Source organism: Rana temporaria, chromosome 12 (assembly GCF_905171775.1).
Source record: "Rana temporaria chromosome 12, aRanTem1.1, whole genome shotgun sequence".
Classification (NCBI taxonomy): domain Eukaryota; kingdom Metazoa; phylum Chordata; class Amphibia; order Anura; family Ranidae; genus Rana; species Rana temporaria.
Window position 1 is genome coordinate 2,062,461 of NC_053500.1, and position 19,071 is coordinate 2,081,531.

A 19,071-nucleotide genomic window follows, 5' to 3' on the forward strand; every position below is an offset into this window, starting at 1 on the left:
AAGCTTGCGGGTTACGTGAAGCTTGCGGGTAATGTGAAGCTTGCGGTTATGTGAAGCTTGCGGGTTACTTGAAGCTTGCGGTTATGTGAAGCTTGCGGGTTACGTGACGCTTGCGGGTTATGTGAAGCTTGCGGGTTACATGAAGCTTGCGGGTTACGTGAAGCTTGCGGGTAATGTGAAGCTTGCGGTTATGTGAAGCTTGCGGGTTATGTGAAGCTTGCTGGTTACGTGAAGCTTGCGGGTTATGTGAAGCTTGCGGGTTACATTAAGCTTGCGGGTTACTTGAAGCTTGCGGTTATGTGAAGCTTGCGGGTTACGTGAAGCTTGCGGGTTCTAAAGTCGTCTCTCTCGGTAATGACAGAGATATACATTACAAGCGCTCTGCTATTATCTCAGCACCTGCTCGCTCGGTGGCTCGCTCAGCCTCCCTCGTTATTGGAGGGAGGGGCGAGTCTGGAGCATTAGAGAACGGGAACGGTACAAGGACTGCCACAGTCCACAGCAGCAGGAGAAGCAGCAGAAGCCCCCGCTCACTCTCTCCTCTGCTCGCTACATCATGAGCGCCCGAGTCGCCCCCTGACCACCCACATCGCCCCCTGCCAGGGACTACCCCCCAGGCTCACCCCAGGAGGCACAGGGGGTTCTGAGCTGAGATTCCCGGACCAGCCTGTACCCCCCTGCCAGCTGCGCCCCCCTGCCAGCGACCACCCCCCAAGCTCACCCCAGGAGGCACAGGGGGTTCCCGGACCAGCCTGTACCCCCCCTGCCAGCTGCGCCCCTCCCATGCGCTGGTGCAGATTGTTCCTCAGAGGTAAACCCAGGAAGTTTGTCCTGAGCCTCCTGCGGGAAGTCAGCAGCCTTCTGCACACACAGGTAAGTGCCCAACTCTGGGGGTAGGTGGGGGGGGGAGGGGTGCTGTGATTGAGAGCCACTGAATGTAATGTGGACATTTCTGTACATAGCAATGCAATGATGGGGGCGGGGGGGGGGGGGGGGGGTATTGTCAGCACGCTCAGAGATTCCGCTCGGGATTACACGACTCCGGTGGGATTACATCCAGAGACACACAGCTGGTGACCTCTCAGATATCAGGGATGGAGGAAAGGATGCATGGGGGGGGGGGGATTTTCTATCCAGAGGGGTCACTCTTCCCATCCTGGGGGGCAGATTTTCTATTCAGAGGGGTAACATTTCTCATGTGGGGAACACACTTTCCATCGGGTAGGGGGGGCACACTTCCCATCCCAGAGGGCAGATTTTCTATTCAGAGGGGGTAACATTTCTCATGGGGGGAACACACTTTCCATCGGGTAGGGGGGGCACACTTACCATCCTGGGGGGCAGATTTTCTATTCAGAGGGGTAACATTTCTCATGGGGGGAACACACTTTCCATCGGGTAGGGGGGGCACACTTACCATCCTGGGGGGCAGATTTTCTATCTAGAGGGGTCACTCTTCCCATCCAGGGGGAGAGGGAGTGCACACTTACCATCCTGGGGGGCAGATTTTCTATTCAGAGGGGTAACATTTCTCATGTGGGGAACACACTTTCCATCGGGTAGGGGGGGCACACTTCCCATCCCAGAGGGCAGATTTTCTATTCAGAGGGGGTAACATTTCTCATGGGGGGAACACACTTTCCATCGGGTAGGGGGGGCACACTTACCATCCTGGGGGGCAGATTTTCTATTCAGAGGGGTAACATTTCTCATGGGGGGAACACACTTTCCATCGGGTAGGGGGGGCACACTTCCCATCCCAGAGGGCAGATTTTCTATTTAGAGGGGGTAACATTTCTCATGTGGGGAACACACTTTCCATCGGGTAGTGGGGGGGGGGGGGGGGGTAGCAATTTTGCCATTCAGAGGGGGGGGGGGGGTCACACATGGAGGGAGGCAGATTTCTTATTCAGAGTGGGGGGGGGAGTCACATTTCTTATTAAGAGGGGTCACAATTCCCATTTAGAGGGGCATACTTCCAATGCAAAAGTGGGGTCAGATTTGCTACCCAGCAGGGCCACACTTCCCATACAGGTGGCCAGATTTATTATCCAGAGGGGCCACATTTACTATATGTGGGGGCAGATTTCAAAACCAGAGGGGGCCACACTTTCTATCCAAAAGGTTCAAACTACATATCAAGGGGTGAGGGGGGGGGGGGGGTTTCGACACATAAGGGGTCACACTTTCCCTTCAGGGGGACCAAACTTTCCATCTGGGGGGGGGGGGCACATGGCACCTTCCCATCCAGAGGGGCCACATTTACTATATGTGGGGGCAGATTTCAAAACCAGAGGGGGCCACACTTTCTATCCAAAAGGTTCAAACTACATATCAAGGGGTGAGGGGGGGGGGGGGTTTCGACACATAAGGGGTCACACTTTCCCTTCAGGGGGACCAAACTTTCCATCTGGGGGGGGGGGGCACATGGCACCTTCCCATCCAGAGGGGCCACATTTACTATATGTGGGGGCAGATTTCAAAACCAGAGGGGGCCACACTTTCTATCCAAAAGGTTCAAACTACATATCAAGGGGTGAGGGGGGGGGGGGTTTCGACACATAAGGGGTCACACTTTCCCTTCAGGGGGACCAAACTTTCCATCTGGGGGGGGGGGGGCACATGGCACCTTCCCATCCAGAGGGAAAACATTTTCCATTCAGGGAGCCACACTTCCCGTTCCCATTCAGAGGGGTAACATTTCTCATTGGTGAAAAACACACTTTCCATCTGGGGGGGGGGGGGGGCAGTTTTCCCATTCATAGGGGCCACACGTCCCATCTGGGGGGGGGGGGGGGGAGACAGATTTTCTATTCAGAGGGGGTCACATTTTTTATTCAGAGGGGCAACAATTCCCATCCAGGGGGGGGCACACTTCTTACCCAGAGGGCCACACTTCCCATCCAGGGGGAAGGGGGGCACACTTCCCATCCCCGGGGGCAGATTTTCTATTCAGAGGGGTAACATTTCTCATGGGGGGGGGGAACACACTTTCCATCTGGGGGGACAGTTTTCCCATTCAGAGGGGTCACACTTCCCATATGGAGGAGGGGAGGCAGATTTCCTATTTAGAGGGTCCACACTTCCCATCCAGGGGGGGGTCACACTTCCCATCCAGGGGGCCACACTTCCCATCTGGGAGAAGGGGGGCAACTCTTCCCATCCCAGGGGGCAGATTTCCTATCCAGAGTAATCCAACTTCCCATTCAGGGGGATCAGATTTGCTGTCCAGAGGGGCCACACTTCTCATACAGGGGGCCACGTTTTCCCATATGTGGGGGCAGATTTCAAAACCAGAGGGGCCACACTTCCTATCCAGAGAGTTTAACCTACATATCAATGGGTGAGGGGGGCAAATTTTAATACATAAGGGGCCACACTTCCCATTCAGGGGGACTGGGCGGCACATAGCACACTTCCCATCCAGAGGGGCCCTAATTTCCATCCAGGGAATAAGGGGAACAGAGGGGGGGCACACTTCCCATCCCAAGGGACCTCCCTTTCCATTTGGAGGGATCACACTTCCAGATCCCCCCCCCCCCCCCGGGAGAACATTTTTCATTCCGGGTGATCTACATTTCCCATTTCGAGGGGGTCGCACTCCCCATTCCCACAAGTCACACTCCCAATCCAGAGGGGTTACACTTTCCATTCAGAAAACCAAAATTCCTACCCAGACAGCAGGTCACAGTTCTCATCCACAGGGCCCACATGTCTGGTTGAGGGGCCCTCATATCTCATCCAGGGGCCCGCATTTCCCAGGAGCTTTCATTCACTATTGTCATCCTGACTCTCGTCTGAAGGAGACCCCACAATGCACAATCAGTCCCTGAATTCTGTACCAGGGATCGTAGTATCTGGTGGTTGATGCGCTCGCTGTAAGATTGGGCCCCACCTATAGCCACCTGGAAGCCTCTGAACTGGCCTCTGTCCACCAATGAGGGGACGTCTTGGCTGCTCGGATCCTGGAAAGGAAATATCAGAATTCCCCATGAGACGAATATGTGGATAACTAGATTCATCTGCAGGGTCTCCAGCCATTAGTAAGTCCCGGGTGGAACATGCTGGGAGTTGTAGTAGTACAGACCCCCCTCCCATTGTTAGTAATCTTGGGAAGGTGTTCTGTAGTAGAGGGCCATTCCTGGTGGAACATGCTGGGAGTTGTAGTAGTACAGACCCCCCCCCCCCCATAGTTACTAATCTTGGGAAGATGTTCTGTAGTAGAGGGCCATTCCTGGTGGAACATACTGGGAGTTGTAGTAGTACAGACCCCCCCCCCCCCATTGTTACTAATCTTGGGAAGATTTTCTGTAGTAGAGGGCCATTCCTGGTGGAACATGCTGGGAGTTGTAGTAGTACAGACCCCCCCATAGTTACTAATCTTGGGAAGATTTTCTGTAGTAGAGGGCTATTCCTGGTGGAACATGCTGGGAGTTGTAGTAGTACAGACCCCCCCATAGTTACTAATCTTGGGAAGATTTTCTGTAGTAGAGGGCCATTCCTGGTGGAACATGCTGGGAGTTGTAGTAGTACAGACCCCCCCATAGTTACTAATCTTGGGAAGATTTTCTGTAGTAGAGGGCTATTCCTGGTGGAACATGCTGGGAGTTGTAGTAGTACAGACCCCCCCATAGTTACTAATCTTGGGAAGATGTTCTGTAGTAGAGGGCCATTCCTGGTGGAACATACTGGGAGTTGTAGTAGTACAGACCCCCCCCCCCCCCATTGTTACTAATCTTGGGAAGATTTTCTGTAGTAGAGGGCCATTCCTGGTGGAACATGCTGGGAGTTGTAGTAGTACAGACCCCCCCCTCCCATAGTTACTAATCTTGGGAAGGTGTTCTGTAGTAGAGGGCCACTCTTTTCTCTGGCTGGTAATCACACCGAGCGCTCTTCTCTCTGGCTGGTAATCACACCGAGCGCTCTTCTCTCTGGCTGGGAATCACACCGAGCGCTCTTCTCTCTGGCTGGTAATCACACCGAGCGCTCTTCTCTCTGGCTGGTAATCACACCGAGCGCTCTTCTCTCTGGCTGGTAATCACACCGAGCGCTCTTCTCTCTGGCTGGTAATCACACCGAGCGCTCTTCTCTCTGGCTGGGAATCACACCGAGCGCTCTTCTCTCTGGCTGGTAATCACACCGAGCGCTCTTCTCTCTGGCTGGTAATCACACCGAGCGCTCTTCTCTCTGGCTGGTAATCACACCGAGCGATCTTCTCTCTGGCTGGTAATCACACCGAGCGCTCTTCTCGCTGGCTGGTAATCACACCGAGCGCTCTTCTCTCTGGCTGGTAATCACACCGAGCGCTCTTCTCTCTGGCTGGTAATCACACCGAGCGCTCTTCTCTCTGGCTGGTAATCACACCGAGCGCTCTTCTCTCTGGCTGGTAATCACACCGAGCGCTCTTCTCTCTGGCTGGTAATCACACCGAGCGCTCTTCTCTCTGGATGGTAATCACACCGAGCGCTCTTCTCTCTGGCTGGTAATCACACCGAGCGCTCTTCTCTCTGGCTGGTAATCACACCGAGCGCTCTTCTCTCTGGCTGGTAATCACACCGAGTGCTCTTCTCTCTGGCTGGTAATCACACCGAGGGCTCTTCTCTCTGGCTGGTAATCACACCGAGCGCTCTTCTCTCTGGCTGGTAATCACACCGAGCGCTCTTCTCTCTGGATGGTAATCACACCGAGCGCTCTTCTCTCTGGCTGGTAATCACACCGAGCGCTCTTCTCTCTGGCTGGTAATCACCACCGAGCGCTCTTCTCTCTGGATGGTAATCACACCGAGCGCTCTTCTCTCTGGCTGGTAATCACACCGAGCGCTCTTCTCTCTGGCTGGTAATCACACCGAGCGCTCTTCTCTCTGGCTGGTAATCACACCGAGCGCTCTTCTCTCTGGCCGGTAATCACACCGAGCGCTCTTCTCTCTGGATGGTAATCACACCGAGCGCTCTTCTCTCTGGCTGGTAATCACACCGAGCGCTCTTCTCTCTGGCTGGTAATCACACCGAGCGCTCTTCTCTCTGGCTGGTAATCACACCGAGCGCTCTTCTCTCTGGCTGGAAATCACAACGAGCGCTCTTCTCTATGGTTGGTAATCAGACCGAGCGCTCTTCTCTCTGGCTGGTAATCACACCGAGCGCTCTTCTCTCTGGCTGGTAATCACACCGAGCGCTCTTCTCTCTGGCTGGTAATCACACCGAGCGCTCTTCTCTCTGGCTGGTAATCACACTGAGCGCTCTTCTCTCTGGCTGGTAATCACACCGAGCGCTCTTCTCTCTCGCTGGTAATCACACCGAGCGCTCTTCTCTCTGGCTGGTAATCACACCGAGCGCTCTTCTCTCAGCTCTCTTGATAGGTTTACAATGAGATATTCACAGTATGAGATGGAGGTGGAAATACTGAGGGGAGAGAGAGAAAAATAGAGACGGGGGGGGGGGGGGGGGAAAAATAGAGACAGGGGGGGGGGGGAGAAAAATAGAGACGGGGGGAGAGAGAAGGAAAGGTAAAAGAGAGAGGGGATGAGAGAGAAAAAGAGAGAGGAGAGAGACAGAGGGGGTAGAGAGAGAGAGAGAGTAAGAGATGAGGAAGGAGAGAGAGACAGGGGAGGGAGAGAGGGGAAGAGATAGCGAGGAGGGAAGGGGAGAGAGAGGACAAGGGAGAAAGGGGGGGGTGGGAGAGAGAAAGAGAAGGAAGGGTGAGAAGGTATGAGAGAGAGATAGAGAGAAAGAAAGAAAGGAGTAAGGAGGGGGGAGTGAAATAAGGGGGGAGAGAGAGAGAGAAGGAAAAGAGAAAGAGAATGAGGGAGGCAGAGAGAAGGAGGCAAAGAGGGAGAGAGAGAAGAAATGAGGGAGTGGAAAAAGGGGGGGAGAGAGAGGAAGACACAGAGAGAGAAGTGGAGGGGAGAGAGGAAGACACAGAGAGAGGAGTGGAGGGGGAGAGAGGAAGACACAGAGAGAGAAGTGGAGGGGGAGAGAGGAAGACACAGAGAGAGAAGTGGAGGGGGAGAGAGGAAGACACAGAGAGAGATATGGAGGGAGAGAGAGGAAGATACAGAGAGAGAAGTGGAGGGGGAGAGAGGAAGACACAGAGAGAGAAGTGGAGGGGGGAGAGAGGAAGACACAGAGAGAGAAGTGGAGGGGGAGAGAGGAAGACACAGAGAGAGAAGTGGAGGGGGAGAGGAAGACACAGAGAGAGAAGTGGAGGGGGGGAGAGGAAGACACAGAGAGAGAAGTGGAGGGGGGAGAGAGGAAGACACAGAGAGAGAAGTGGAGGGGGAGAGAGGAAGACACAGAGAGAGAAGTGGAGGGGGAGAGAGGAAGACACAGAGAGAGAAGTGGAGGGGAGAGAGGAAGACACAGAGAGAGAAGTGGAGGGGGGGAGAGGAAGACACAGAGAGAGAAGTGGAGGGAGAGAGGAAGACACAGAGAGAGAAGTGGAGGGGGAGAGAGGAAGACACAGAGAGAGGAGTGGAGGGGGAGAGAGGAAGACAGAGAGAGAGAAGTGGAGGGGGAGAGAGGAAGACACAGAGAGAGATATGGAGGGGGAGAGAGGAAGACACAGAGAGAGATATGGAGGGAGAGAGAGGAAGATACAGAGAGAGAAGTGGAGGGGGAGAGAGGAAGACACAGAGAGAGAAGTGGAGGGGGGAGAGAGGAAGACACAGAGAGAGAAGTGGAGGGGGAGAGAGGAAGACACAGAGAGAGAAGTGGAGGGGGAGAGGAAGACACAGAGAGAGAAGTGGAGGGGGGGAGAGGAAGACACAGAGAGAGAAGTGGAGGGGGGAGAGAGGAAGACACAGAGAGAGAAGTGGAGGGGGAGAGAGGAAGACACAGAGAGAGAAGTGGAGGGGGAGAAAGGAAGACACAGAGAGAGAAGTGGAGGGGGGAGAGAGGAAGACACAGAGAGAGAAGTGGAGGGAGAGAGAGGAAGACACAGAGAGAGAAGTGGAGGGGGGGAGACACAGAGAGAGAAGTGGAGGGGGAGAGAGGAAGACACAGAGAGAGAAGTGGAGGGGGAGAGGAAGACACAGAGAGAGAAGTGGAGGGGGGAGAGAGGAAGACACAGAGAGAGAAGTGGAGGGAGAGAGAGGAAGACACAGAGAGAGAAGTGGAGGGGGGGTGGAGACACAGAGAGAGAAGTGGAGAGGGAGAGAGGAAGACACAGAGAGAGAAGTGGAGGGGGAGAGGAAGACACAGAGAGAGAAGTGGAGGGGGGAGAGAGGAAGACACAGAGAAAGAAGTGGAGGTGGAGAGAGGAAGATACAGAGAGAGGAGTGGAGGGGGAGAGAGGAAGATACAGATAGAGGAGTGGAGGGGAGAGAGGAAGACACAGAGAGAGAAGTGGAGAGGGAGAGAGGAAGACACAGAGAGAGAAGTGGAGGGGGAGAGGAAGACACAGAGAGAGAAGTGGAGGGGGGAGAGAGGAAGACACAGAGAAAGAAGTGGAGGTGGAGAGAGGAAGATACAGAGAGAGGAGTGGAGGGGGAGAGAGCAAGATACAGAGAGAGGAGTGGAGGGAGAGAGGAAGACACAGAGAGAGAAGTGGAGGGGGAGAGAGGAAGACACAGAGAGAGAAGTGGAGGGGGAGAGAGGAAGACACAGAGAGAGAAGTGGAGGGGGAGAGAGGAAGACACAGAGAGAGAAGTGGAGGGGGGAGAGAGGAAGACACAGAGAGAGAAGTGGAGGGAGAGAGAGGAAGACACAGAGAGAGAAGTGGAGGGGGAAGAGAGGAAGACACAGAGAGAGAAGTGGAGGGGGAGAGGAAGACACAGAGAGAGAAGTGGAGGGGGAGAGAGGAAGACACAGAGAGAGAAGTGGAGGGGGAGAGAGGAAGACACAGAGAGAGAAGTGGAGGGGGGAGAGAGGAAGACACAGAGAGAGAAGTGGAGGGGGAGAGGAAGACACAGAGAGAGAAGTGGAGGGGGGAGAGAGGAAGACACAGAGAGAGAAGTGGAGGGGGAGAGAGGAAGACACAGAGAGAGAAGTGGAGGGTGGGGGGAGACACAGAGAGAGAAGTGGAGGGGGAGAGAGGAAGACACAGAGAGAGAAGTGGAGGGGGAGAGGAAGACACAGAGAGAGAAGTGGAGGGGGGAGAGAGGAAGACACAGAGAGAGAAGTGGAGGTGGAGAGAGGAAGATACAGAGAGAGGAGTGGAGGGGGAGAGAGGAAGATACAGAGAGAGGAGTGGAGGGAGAGAGGAAGACACAGAGAGAGAAGTGGATGGGGGAGAGAGGAAGATACAGAGAGAAGTGGAGGGGGGAGAGGAAGACACAGAGAGAGAAGTGGAGGGGGAGAAAGGAAGATACAGAGAGAGAAGTGGAGGGGGAGAGAGGAAGACACAGAGAGAGAAGTGGAGGGGGGAGAGAGGAAGACCCAGAGAGAGAAGTGGAGGGGGGGAGAGGAGACACAGAGAGAGAAGTGGAGGGGGGGGAGACACAGAGAGAGAAGTGGAGGAGAGAGGAAGACACAGAGAGAGAAGTGGAGGGGAGAGAGGAAGACACAGAGAGAGAAGTGGAGGGGGGGAGGAAGACACAGAGAGAGGAGTGGAGGGGGGGAGGAAGACACAGAGAGAGGAGTGGAGGGGGGAGAGGAAGACACAGAGAGAGAAGTGGAGGGGGGGAGAGGAAGACACAAAGAGAGAAGTGGAGGGGGGAGAGGAAGACACAGAGAGAGAAGTGGGGGGGGGGAGAGGAAGACACAGAGAGAGAAGTGGAGGGGGGGGGAGAGGAAGACACAGAGAGAGAAGTGGAGGGGGGAGAGGAGGACACAGAGAGAGAAGTGGAGGGGGAGAGAGAGGAGGACACAGAGAGAGAAGTGGAGGGGGGAAAGAGGAAGACACAGAGAGAGAAGTGGAGGGGGGAGAGAGGAAGACACAGAGAGAGAAGTGGAGGGAGAGAGAGAGGAGGACACAGAGAGAGAAGTGGAGGGGGGAGAGAGGAAGACACAGAGAGAGAAGTGGAGGGGGAGAGAGGAAGACACAGAGAGAGGAGTGGAGGGGGAGAGAGAGGAAGACACAGAGAGAGAAGTGGAGGGGGAGAGAGAGGAAGACACAGAGAGAGAAGTGGAGGGGGGGAGAGAGGAAGACACAGAGAGAGAAGTGGAGGGAGAGAGAGGAAGACACAGAGAGAGAAGTGGAGGGGGAGAGAGAGGAAGACACAGAGAGAGAAGTGGAGGGGGGAACAATGTATTCCTGGCAGGTTGGGCCCTAGAAGAAGATGGAGTCAGTGTGGCCCCCCCTCCCCCCAGGCTGGCACTCAATAGTGATGAAGATCGCCAGTGACAAGGCGGGGGGGGGGGCGCCTTCGCTCGGCAGACTGTTAGCGGATGTGAAAAGTCGTTGCGTATTCAAGCGATTGGCGGCGAGAATCATTCGGCTTCTTTGCTCCGTGAACCAGAAGGAAAGCCGCGTGTTGCCGATCGCTCGGCCGGGCGCACGGGAGGCACTTTAATGACCGGGCCCCGCCGTGGCGCCGATTAATATATAATACGCCGGCCACTTTACAGTCCCGGCGGAGCGGCGAGATGCGAGCGCTGAGTGCCGCACCGACGGGAATGATCGCTGATCGCTTCTGTTCTTCTAACATAGAAAAGCTGGAGAGGCGAGATCGACGTCCTCATGGTGGCGGGATGGATTTATCTCATATCATTGTTCTTCTCAACCCCCCTCTCCCCTCCCCCGTCTGTCAGCTTCTCACCCCCCTCTCCCCTCCCCCGTCTGTCAGCTTCTCACCCTCTCCTCACTATCACAGCTTTCTTCTCCTGACTATAATCAGAAAGTTGGAACGTCAACGCTGGGAGAGAAAAAGTAATTATACCCCTGATCTTCCCATACAGCCCCCCAGGGGGAGGGGGAGGGGCAATGTATAAAACAAAGACAAGAGAATCATCTGCAGCCTCACTAACCACGTCTGATCTTCGATACGGGATCAGACCTCACACCTCCCGATACGGGATCAGACCTCACACACCTCCCGATACGGGATCAGACCTCACACACCTCCCGATACGGGATCAGACCTCACACCTCCCGATACGGGATCAGACCTCACACCTCCCGATACGGGATCAGACCTCACACACCCCCCGATACGGGATCAGACCTCACACACCTCCCGATACGGGATCAGACCTCACACACCTCCCGATACGGGATCAGACATCACACACCTCCCGATACGGGATCAGACCTCACACACCTCCCGATACGGGATCAGACCTTACACACCTCCCGATACGGGATCAGACCTCACACCTCCCGATACGGGATCAGACCTCACACCTCCCGATACGGGATCAGACCTCACACCTTCCGATACGGGATCAGACCTCACACACCTCCCGATACGGGATCAGACCTCACACCTCCCGATACTGGATCAGACCTCACACCTCCCGATACGAGATCAGACCTCACACCTCCCGATACGAGATCAGACCTCACACCTCCCGATACGGGATCAGACCTCACACCTCCCGATACGGGATCAGACCTCACACACCTCCCGATACGGGATCAGACCTCACACCTCCCAATACGGGATCAGACCTCACACACCTCCCGATACGGGATCAGACCTCACACACCTCCCGATACGGGATCAGACCTCACACCTCCCGATACGGGATCAGACCTCACACACCTCCCGATACGGGATCAGACCTCACACCTCCCAATACGGGATCAGACCTCACACACCTCCCGATACGGGATCAGACCTCACACACCTCCCGATGCGGGATCAGACCTCACACCTCCCGATACGGGATCAGACCTCACACACCTCCCGATACGGGATCAGACCTCACACACCTCCCGATACGGGATCAGACCTCACACACCTCCCGATGCGGGATCAGACCTCACACCTCCCGATACGGGATCAGACCTCACACCTCCCGATACGGGATCAGACCTCACACACCTCCTGATACGGGATCAGATCTCACACCTCCCGATACGGGATCAGACCTCACACCTCCCGATATGGGATCAGACCTTACACCTCCCGATACGGGATCAGACCTCACACAACCCGATACGGGATCAGACCTCACACACCTCCCGATATGGGATCAGACGTCACACCTCGCGATACGGGATCAGACCTCACACCTCCCGATATGGGATCAGACCTCACACCTCCCGATACGGGATCAGACCTCACACACCTCCCGATACGGGATCAGACCTCACACACCCCCCGATACGGGATCAGATCTCACACCTCCCGATACGGGATCAGACCTCACACCTCCCGATACGGGATCAGACCTCACACCTCCCGATACAGGATCAGACCTCACACCTCCCGATACGGGATCAGACCTCACACACCTCCCGATACGGGATCAGACCTCACACACCCCCCGATATGGGATCAGATCTCACACCTCCTGATACGGGATCAGATCTCACACACCTCCCGATACGGGATCAGACCTCACACCTCCCGATACGGGATCAGACCTCACACCTCCCGATACGGGATCAGACCTCACACACCTCCCGATACGGGATCAGACCTCACACACCTCCCGATACGGGATCAGACCTCACACCTCCCGATACGGGATCAGACCTCACACCTCCCGATACGGGATCAGACCTCACACCTCCCGATTCAGGATCAGATCTCACACCTCCCGATACGGGATCAGACCTCACACCTCCCGATACGGGATCAGACCTCACACCTCCCGATACGGGATCAGATCTCACACCTCCTGATACGGGATCAGATCTCACACACCTCCCGATACGGGATCAGACCTCACACCTCCCGATACGGGATCAGACCTCACACCTCCCGATACGGGATCAAACCTCACACCTCCCGATACGGGATCAGACCTCACACCTCCCGATACGGGATCAGACCTCACACCTCCCGATACGGGATCAGACCTCACACCTCCCGATTCAGGATCAGATCTCACACCTCCCAATACGGGATCAGACCCTCATACAGCATTCTACACCTACCCCTCCATATCTACACAAATTTTCACTTTTTTGGGAATGATAATCTGTCTGCTGTAATATCGTCTATTTGATTGAAGAGTTTTGCTGTGATTAAAGCCCCACAATGGATACAATGTGTCACATTATAATTATGAGGATCTTTCACGGACCGGAGGAGGAAGAGTGAGGCACAATCTGTGCAGTACTCCCTTGCTGGGTTTGGATGGCGTACAGACGGAAACGCGTTGGTGACATTCAAAGGCCGGGAATATCGCTAAAGTGCAGCCGAACAATTCGCTGTCATTATTGCTGAGCTTTGTGAGGATGTAAAAAAAGCTGCTTATAAAAGAAACACTTGAGTCACTGGGGAAATGGGTGACGTCTTATTATTCGAGGCGGGAGAAGATCTCCAGACAAGTGGCTGTCCACTAATGGAGGAAGAGTGAAGCTGCGACCCCTCTTCACCTGACGCATGGGAGGAGGGGGGACCACTGTGCGGATCAGTAAATACACGGCTCTAGAAGACAGGTCCCCCTCCCGTTTTTTTATTATTATTATTTTATTTTTTTGTGCATTACCCCTATAAGGGGCCCGATGGTCCCCAGGGCCCCTTACAGGCCGGCTGGCCCCCCTCCCGTTTATTTATTTTTTATTCCATTACACCTGTAAGGGGCCGATGGTCCCCAGGGCCCCTTACAGGTCCGCACGGCCCGGTTCTCTGCTCCAGGGGGGCCCTGCCTAAAAAGCTGTGTAAGGGTCCACCTAATGCAGCTTCCTGTGATGGGGTGACAACAATGCTGCACTGCTCCTGATCTCAGAGCAGCATTGTCACTATTATGTAGCCGTGCCTGCCTGTGCACAGTGTGCAGCGGTGGTAGGAGAAGGTGTGGCAGGGGGTGTGTCTTTCAGCATGGCCTGTGCCGATTCACCAACATGTACTTGTCGATCAGCACCTGGCCGGCCACACCCAGCCCAATGTGAGGACCAATTACAGGAGCACAGGGATGAGGATTTTGGTGAAAACTGTCTGCACACTGAGAACTGTCGCCATGGATACAAGAAGAATAAGGCCCAGATTCACAAAGCACTTACGCCGACGTATAACAAGATACGCCGACGTAAGTGCAAATGTGCGCCGTCGTATCTGTGCGCCGGACCCACAAACTAAGATGCGCCTAAAAGCAGGCTTCATCCCGCCGACGTATCTTGCCTACGCCGGCGTAGGGTGGGCGCACATTTAGGCTGGACGCATGGTGGCGCTCCCATTGATTAGCCATTTAAATATGCAAATGAGTGAAATACGGCGATTCACGAACATATGCGCGTAGTGCAGTGCGCGTAAGTTGTACGTCCGGTGTAAAGTTATTCCCCATAAAGGAGGTGTAACTCAGCAGCAGACATACAAAGATCTGCACCAGGGAATACAAGCCGGCGTATTGTACGTTGGACGTGTGTCTGGCTGGGCGTAGGTTACGTTCACGCCGTACGCAGTGATCCGGCGTAGTTTAGGCAGTTGTTCCGATGTGGTTGTGAGCATGCGCAGGGGGATGCGTCCACGTCTCGGCGCATTCGCAGTTTGTGATACGTATCTGTCTGGCGCTCGGCCCATCATTTTTCATAGGGTCACGCCTCATTTGCATGGCTCACACCCACTTCCACCTACGCCGGCGTACGCCTTCGAAACCCAGCGCGGCGTAGGGAGCACTGGCTTGGTGAATTCCATGCTTGCCTCTCTGCGCTGTGTTGGCGTAGCGTACATTGTTTGCGCTACGGCGGCGTAATGTGCGCCCGCTCTCTGTGAATCTGGGCCTAAATGTATTGATGAATATTTTGGGGATTTAGAAGATCCCAGCAGCAGTTGACCGATATGAAGGGGTCATTTTTAACATTGAAATGGGGAAATTGCGCGTTCAAAAAAGATACATGCGTCTGATTGTGTGAATGAAAACCGACCATTAAGGTGCAATTGTTCCACCCCGGGGGACTCAGAGACAGTGGTAGGGGTCCCTGTTTCTTTGTACATCCAGTACTTTAGGGGGGGTGCTGCCTTGGGCAGAGTATCCCGAGGTCTAGGGCTCCCCAGTACATGGGGCGGGGAATTCTTGTTTGTTTTCTCTTCGGTTGTTTATGATCAGGGCGCCGGCATAACAAGTAGTAGGTGTTCAGAGCGGTGTGGGTTGCAGTGACTAATTTTGGGAAGTATTACTCACAGTTGCCTCGGGCTGAGGAGACTGAGAAACCTCCTGAGAGCAGAACAAAGTGACTCAGCATGTTCCGCCCCACCGAGCAGGGCCGTGTTCACCTGAGAAGAGGGCAATGTGTGCCAGCAGGGCCGCGTTCACCTGAGAAGAGGGCAATGTGTGCCAGCAGGGGCATGTTCACCTGAGAAGAGGGCAATGTGTGCCAGCAGGGCCGTGTTCACCTGAGAAGAGGGCAATGTGTGCCAGCAGGGCCGCGTTCACCTGAGAAGAGGGCAATGTGTGCCAGCAGGGCCGTGTTCACCTGAGAAGAGGGCAATGTGTGCCAACAGGGGCGTGTTCACCTGAGAAGAGGGCAATGTGTGCCAGCAGGGCCGTGTTCATCTGAGAAGAGGGCAATGTGTGCCAGCAGGGGCGTGTTCATCTGAGAAGAGGGCAATGTGTGCCAACAGGGGCGTGTTCACCTAAGAAGAGGGCAATGTGTGCCAGCAGGGCCGTGTTCACCTGAGAAGAGGGCAATGTGTGCCAGCAGGGGCGTGTTCATCTAAGAAGAGGGCATTGTGTGCCAACAGGGGCGTGTTCACCTGAGAAGAGGGCAATGTGTACCAACAGGGGCGTGTTCATCTGAGAAGAGGGCAATGTGTGCCAACAGGGGCGTGTTCACTTGAGAAGAGGGCAATGTGTGCCAGCAGGGCCGTGTTCACCTGAGAAGAGGGCAATGTGTGACAGCAGGGCTGTGTTCACCTGAGAAGAGGGCCATGTGTGCCAGCAGGGCCGTGTTCGCCTGAGAAGAGGGCAATGTATGCCAGCAGGGCCGTGTTCACCTGAGCAGAGGGCAATGTGTGCCAGCAGAGCCGTGTTCACCTGAGAAGAGGGCAATGTGTGCCAGCAGGGCCGTGTTCATCTGAGAAGAGGGCAATGTGTGCCAGCAGGGGCGTGTTCGCCTGAGAAGAGGGCAATGTGTGCCAGCAGGGGCGTGTTCGCCTGAGAAGAGGGCAATGTGTGCCAGCAGGGCCGTTTTTTGCCTGAGAAGAGGGCAATGCGTGCCAGCAGGGCCGTGTTCACCTGAGAAGAGGGCAATGTGTGCCAGCAGGGCCGTGTTCGCCTGAGAAGAGGGCAATGCGTGCCAGCAGGGCCGTGTTCACCTGAGAAGAGGGCAATGTGTGCCAGCAGGGCCGTGTTCACCTGAGAAGAGGGCAATGTGTGCCAGCAGGGCCGTGTTCACCTGAGAAGAGGGCAATGTGTGCCAACAGGGGCGTGTTCACCTGAGAAGAGGGTAATGTGTGCCAACAGGGGCGTGTTCACCTGAGAAGAGGGCAATGTGTGCCAACAGGGGCGTGTTCACCTGAGAAGAGGGCAATGTGTGCCAACAGGGGCGTGTTCATCTGAGAAGAGGGTCAGCAGAAGATCTCTGTGTGATCATCTTATTGGCACAGAACAGTCGATCACACTGAAAGAAAACATTGCTATTTCAGGTTGGGGTGGAGATTAGAGAGGGGAGGGTCCGGAATCTGCTGCTCCACCTACCTGCCTTTTCTTTATCCCGCAGGATACTTTTTAAAGTTTTTATTTTTTTGTTGCTTTTTAGAAATTATTTGAAATAATTCATATTTTGCTAATACTTAAAGTGGACCTGTCACATATATAAGCGAGGTGGCAGGGTGGTGCCAGGGTGGTGGCAGGGTGGTGGCAGGGGGGTACCAGGGTGGTGGCAGGGTGGTGCCAGGGTGGTGGTAGGGTGGTGGCAGGTTGGTGGCAGGGTGGTGGTAGGGTGGTACCAGGGTGGTGCCAGGGTGGTGCCAGGGTGGTGGTAGGGTGGTACCAGGGTGGTGGCAGGGTGGTGGTAGGGTGGGTACGTTATGTAGACGGATACGATACATTGCGGATCCATGCTGGGATTGCCCAGTGGAAAAACGATCCGCCTTCAGATATAAATCTCTGAATGAATTCCGCGTTGCATTGTAATAATAATTGGCACGCGGACAGACTTGGCAGAAACATGTTATCTAATCCCTGCGCTGCGCCGTGTCCGAGCGATGGCATAATTGGAACATCCGCGCATTTCCTGGCCTGGCCTGTAACAGCGGGAAACGAAAGCCCCCGCGATCTGCGACATCAGAAATGGCTTGTTTTTGGCATTTTCTTGCGCTCTTCGCTGATCTCCGTGTTTTCCGGAAACTCTCTCACATCCATTCCTCATGTGTCGGTATAATCTGGACAAAGACACGCCGGCGTTCCGCAGACTGCGGCTGTAATTGAAATATATTTTATCGGTGGTGGTGACAGCTTTTGGCAGCGGCCCAGCTGGATCCCGGGCCAAGAACCGCAATCACAGCTCCGCCCTCCCCGCGCGCTCTTGTTGCTGACAACACTTGACTTTCACTGAGGAGCCTCTAGAAAAAGCTCTTTGCTGATCCTGAATGGAAGCCAATCACTGGCTGATTCCGAGCAGATTACTGAAGAGGGCTCTTCACAACGCCAATTTACTACAAGGACGGTGACAATCTTCGCCCTCAGGACCCGCGATAGCGAGAGAACTGTGTAGAGGTCATGGCGAGCCGTCATCTGACTATCCCGGTCAAATTACTGGAGGCAGAGAGTTTGGTCACATCCATTTCCACCAATCTGACCGGCATGGTCAATGGTAGACCCCCCCCCCCCCCCATGTACAAAGCCAGATCCATAAAGACATGGTGTGACCAGTATGGTGTGGAGAACCTTGAAGCTTACACACAGCCCTGACCTCAACCCTACTGAACATTTCTAGAGGTGTGGAGGAACTAGAGTGTCCTGCACAGGGCCCTGACCTCAACCCTACTGAACACCTTTGGGGTGAATTGGAATACTGATTATAAGGGAGGTCTTCTGTGTACAAAGCCATTTCCATAAAGACAAGGTTTGACCAGTATGGTGTGGGGAACCTTGAATGCTTACACAGAGCACTGACCTCAACCCTACTGAATATATTTGAAGGTGTGGAGAAACTGAAGTGTCCTGCACAGAGCCCTGACCTCAACCCTACTGAACACCTTTGGGATGAATTGGATCACCAATTGCAAGTCAGGTCTTCTGTGTACAAAGCCATCTCCATAAAGACATGGTTTGACCTGTTGGATTTGGAGGAATTTGAGGGTCCTACACAGAGCCCTGACCTCAACCCTACTAAAAACCTTAGGGATAAATTGGGACACCAATTGCAAGCCAAGTCTTCTGTGTACAAAGCGATCTCCTTAAAGACATGGTTTGACCAGTATGGTGTGGGGAACCTTGAGGGCCTACACAAAGCACTGGCTTAAACCCTACGGAATATCTTTGGAGTTGTAGAGGAACTGGAGTGTCCTGCACAGAGCCGTGACGCCTACCCTACTGAACACCTTTGGGATGAATTGGAACACCAATTACAACCCAGGTCTTCTGTGTACAAAGCCAGCTATATAAAGACATGGGTGACCAGTTTGGAATGGAGGAACTGGTGTGGTCTTCACAGAAGCTTAACCTCAACCCTACTGAACAGCTCCATAAAGACATGGGTTGACCAGTATGGACCAGCTCCATAAAGACAAGGGTTGACCACTTATTGTCATCTCCATAAAGACATGGTTTGACCAGTATGGTATGGAGAACCTTGAGGGCCTACACAGAGCCCTGACCCCAACCCTATTGAACCCTTTTGGGGTGAATTGGAACACCAATTGCAAGCCAAGTCTTCTCTGTACAAAGCCATCTCCATAAAAACATGTTTGACCAGCTTGGTTTGTGGAATTCGAGGGTCCTGCACAGAGCCCTGACCTTAACCCTAGTGAACTTTTTTGGGATGCATTGGAACGACGATTGTATGCCAGGCCTATTTTTTTTCTATTTTCGGGTGGGGCCCGATGTGTGAGCCAGGTCTTCCCATCCAACATCAGTATCA

The 19,071-nt window shown here is 54.3% G+C and overlaps 1 protein-coding gene across 1 annotated transcript in view; it reads left to right on the forward strand.

Annotated features, from left to right (window-relative positions):
- The first annotated feature begins 485 nt into the window (after positions 1 to 485).
- The window catches only part of CACNG5 (calcium voltage-gated channel auxiliary subunit gamma 5), a 42,672-nt gene continuing 24,086 nt past the window's right edge, over positions 486 to 19,071 (forward strand). Inside the window, exon 1 of the mRNA XM_040330040.1 lies at positions 486 to 873. Coding sequence (XP_040185974.1) covers positions 784 to 873 — 90 coding nt within the window. The 5' untranslated portion in view covers positions 486 to 783. The remainder of the gene's footprint in view (positions 874 to 19,071) is intronic.